The sequence below is a fragment of the Triticum dicoccoides genome, chromosome 5A, assembly GCF_002162155.2.
Source record: "Triticum dicoccoides isolate Atlit2015 ecotype Zavitan chromosome 5A, WEW_v2.0, whole genome shotgun sequence".
NCBI lineage: Eukaryota > Viridiplantae > Streptophyta > Magnoliopsida > Poales > Poaceae > Triticum > Triticum dicoccoides.
The window spans coordinates 323,228,787-323,232,710 of record NC_041388.1 but is presented as its reverse complement, the minus strand read 5'-3'; the positions used below and the strand labels follow the sequence as shown (position 1 = coordinate 323,232,710).

The 3,924-nt window shown below is 44.6% G+C and overlaps 1 protein-coding gene across 1 annotated transcript; it reads right to left on the bottom strand.

Annotated features, from left to right (window-relative positions):
* Nucleotides 1–1,578: 1,578 nt before the first annotated feature.
* Nucleotides 1,579–3,722, bottom strand: LOC119301254 (bZIP transcription factor 44-like). Its single transcript, XM_037578193.1, has 2 exons — nucleotides 2,666–3,722; nucleotides 1,579–2,247 (listed from the first exon to the last, which is right to left on the bottom strand). Exons 1-2 carry the CDS (start codon nucleotides 2,846–2,848, stop codon nucleotides 1,966–1,968), a joined length of 465 nt encoding a protein of 154 aa, XP_037434090.1. The 5' UTR covers nucleotides 2,849–3,722; the 3' UTR covers nucleotides 1,579–1,965.
* Nucleotides 3,723–3,924: the final 202 nt, after the last annotated feature.

Here is a 3,924-nt window from a genome sequence, read left to right as displayed (position 1 = left end):
CGTAAAAGAATTTCTGAGTACTAAAGCAAAATGCCATGGTTTCTTTATCGAAAAGCAGGTATCACCCTGGGTCTCTGCATCGATGGATGCCCGCAGCCATAGGAGAACGACACGATGGCGAAAGTATAACAAGAAGAACCAAGAGCCAAAAACCTACAAACTGACAGAACTAATAAAGCAAAGAAGCAAGCCTACAAAGCTAAGAAAGAAGAACCAAACTAAAGATCTAGCAACGAAATACCAAAAAGCAGCTCCAGCTTAGGCATCATCAGGTGGTCCTGCATGCATTTATATGAATTTTGGGGGAGAGGAAACAAATCTTCGGTTATTTTAGGCAATGAAAGAAAGAAATATTCACTCTAATGTGACAGTGCTGCTTTGTTCCAAATATTATAGCCATGCTATATTACTAACACTATGTTGAGCAAACGAGTGCTTTTTTCCCTGTGTACCTAATTTGTCACATTGGGGAATAACACTTTGGTTGTAAAGGTAGCATTCGGTTCTGTACTGCCACGGAGGTCTCTGACTTTGATACCTTGGAGAAACATATGTTTGTCCTGTGCATTGTAACTTTGTTAAAGTTTGAAATGTGCTAGCATTGTAGTACACTGTTAAACAAACAGATGCATACATTGCAGCTTTCACTTTTATTGATTTTGTCTCATCAATTTCCTTTAGCAAAAGATATAAAGATGCGCGAAATGAGTGTAGCTCATATGGTTAGGTTCCTTGTGGTGGAACCAACCGTGCTCGCATTTTGCTGGATTTATTTCAGGCTTTCCAGCAATGTATGCGCGTTCATATGGGTGAGTGTATGTGAGCATCTGTAATTGTACTATGTTAAAAAGAAGATATAAAGATGCTGTAAAGATATAATTTGTGTACACCAAAAAATTCTCCTCCATATTTTAGAGCTGGCTATTTAGGTTAAAAATGAATCTTCGTCTCATGACTTTGGTTGGGGTGGCTGCTTTACGTTGAGTTATATGACTTCGTGGCAATGATGTTTTTGTAATCTCTTGCATGCTCTATCCTTAGGTGGGTTTGTGCATTATCCTGTTTTGGCCGGGACTTTGTTTTCCCTCCCCTAGTGTTTAGCTATGGGCTATCATAAGGATTTTGCAAGGCTCTGTAGTGAGCTGGGGCTCTGTACATTGAACAATGCAGAGGTAGAGAGCCCACCTTTTGGTGGGTTAGTAGAGTTGTTGAGGCATGACAGTATCCATTAGGGTTCAAATCCTAGCCTTTACACACGTTGGTGTGCATTAGGTATTTAGTGAGATTTATGGATTTATTCCCAGCCTCCATGAATTATTCTGATTAATTAGGTATCTTGCTTGCATACTTCTTTCTTGAGTCACCTTGCCTTGTCGCGATGGCAATAGAGCAATATTCGACTTTTATCCGTAAATGTTGCATGCTTCTGAACTTACATCTACACTGATCTGCAAAATATAACTTATGGGCAAAAACCTACCTAGCTTCACATCTCAAAAAATGTTGGAGCGCAATACTTGAGCCTAACCAAGAGGAAAAGAGACACGTGCGATAAGAGAAGGATTTAGGCGGAGATAATTATTCGTCCCAAAATAAGTGTCATTGATTTAGTATAAACTTAGGGAGTACATGAAGATGGAGAAGCACTTTGCATATACTATATATCAAGAGGTACCAATTCCACATCTTACTAGCTAGACATCACCATCAGGAGCCAGTAGAAAATCCCTAGCCTCTCTCTCTCTCTTTGACAAAATGGCCCATCAATTCCCCTCCTACCCTCCCTCACCAACCATTACAACCCAACCTCACAAAATAAACAATCAAGAGAGAGAGAGAGAGAGAGAGAGAGAGGGGCACGCATCAATGGTGACACGAAGGCCCTACATGATTGATACAGAACCTGATGCCTTCATAGAGGCCCTACCAGCTATGACAACATCAACCATCCATTCTTCTTCTTCCTTAGAAGCACTGGTACAAGTCTATGGGCTGGCTCCATGTGCTGCCGGCGCCAAAAATGTCATAGGCACTGCTTGTTGTGGCGCCCATGGCGGCGACGGGGTTCGCTGTGCTAGTGATAGAGTTCATGCAGCAGATGATCTCGCCCAGGGCGCACAGCCTGCTCTCCAGCTCCATCTTCTGTGTCTGCATCACCGAGTTCTGTGCTTGCAGCGCCACAAGGTTTTGGGTGGTCATGCCCAGCACCATGTTCATTTGTTGGCTCTGGTTCTTGAGCTGATCCACCTGTTTTTGTCACAAAAATATATTCTTCTTAGCAATATGTAGATTCATTTTTTTCTCATGCTCTTGTTAGGTTTTCTTTCATGTAGAAGATGTGATGCAGCTAGTTTGATGAAACTCAACCTATTGCAAACTATAAGCAGCTCATGATGATGGATGAATTTGTGGTGTTGCTCAAAGTGTTAGGTAGGGGGCAATTGGTGGGGCATGGAAATCACAATAACTGTGTTTTGTCTGAGCAGATATTTCGGGTGGGGCTTCGTTTTCATCAATTTTTGTTTTCGCATGCTTGGGCGCATGCTCTCACAAAAAAACATGTTTTAAATATTTATGACAACTACACAATTAAATTATGGACATGTACAAACTTTATGCTTATGTGCACCTATATAAATAGCATGCTTGGAAGGGTGTAACAAACCTGCAAGGAGAGGTCGTCGAGGTGTTGTTGCTTGCGCACCCTAGATCGGCGTGCCGACTCCCGGTTGGACTCTTTCCTCCTCTTCCTCCTCTTCTCCATCTGGGCCCGGAGGTCCGGGCAATCCTCGGCGGACCTGGAGCTCCGGGTCCCTTGGCTCGACGTGAACGAGGTCCCACTTGACATGGTCACCTCCCAACAACTTACAACAGTTTCACTTCCTCTTATATCTTGAGTATAAAAAACACACCTTGTAACAGCACTTGGGTACCTTCGTTACTCAGTGCTAGCTAGCTTGATTATGTTACTAGTATGAACTCCAGCTACAGCTACAGAGCTACAGGGTGGTTAGGGAGAAGACGTAGAACCAGTAGAGGAAGACGACGGAGAAGGACTGGACGAGGCGAGTGATCGCTGCGCCGACCATAAATCCGGAAAGGGGATGCTCCAACAGGACCAGCAACAACATCTACACCTGGTGCTACTGCGGCTCTATCATCAAGAACACAACAGACTCTTTTCTTTACCTTCCAATGAAATTATCGATCTGTTCTGTTTTCAGATGCAAGTTTTGGTGCTGTGCGGCAAGAAAAATATTTTTTATTTTTTGCCAGAACCTCCCCTTGGAAATGAAACGGTCGCAGATCAAATTTCGGCAGAACCTCCCCTTGGAAATTGAATGAAGTTCAGATGGAATTTTGGCAGAGCCTCCCCTGGAAATGGATGATCGGCGAAGGAATTTTTGGCAGAGCCTCCCCTGGGAAATGGATGATCAGTGAAGGAATTTTTGGCAGAGCCTTCCCTGGGAAATGGATGATGAGGGGAGAATTTTTTGGCAGAACCTCCCCTGGAAATGGACGACCGGGGAAGAAAATTTGGGCAGAGCCTCCCCAAGTCAAAACCTAAGATTTGGGAAGAAGGATTTGGCTGAGGTGGCGGGCTTTTGGCCACTGTGGACGGGGCTGGACAGCAGCCAAGAAACAGATTGTGCTCTGCTGTTTGGCGTGCTCTCACGGCGGAGCGGAAGGAAACCTAGCAAGGGAGCTGGGGAAGAGGGGAAAAGGGAATTGAAGCTTGGTGCAGAGGCGGCATTTATAGCCGGGAAACGGGCGGGTTTGGCGAGAGAAACAATTGCGAGAGAAATTGGTAATGGTGGTGGTGGTGGTGGTGGACGGGAAAGGTGAAAGGGATGGCGAGATGCGCTCGGAATCTTCTGCGGCATCTGCTGGCGGCGTCAGGAATCGTTTCATCCTGATTTTTGC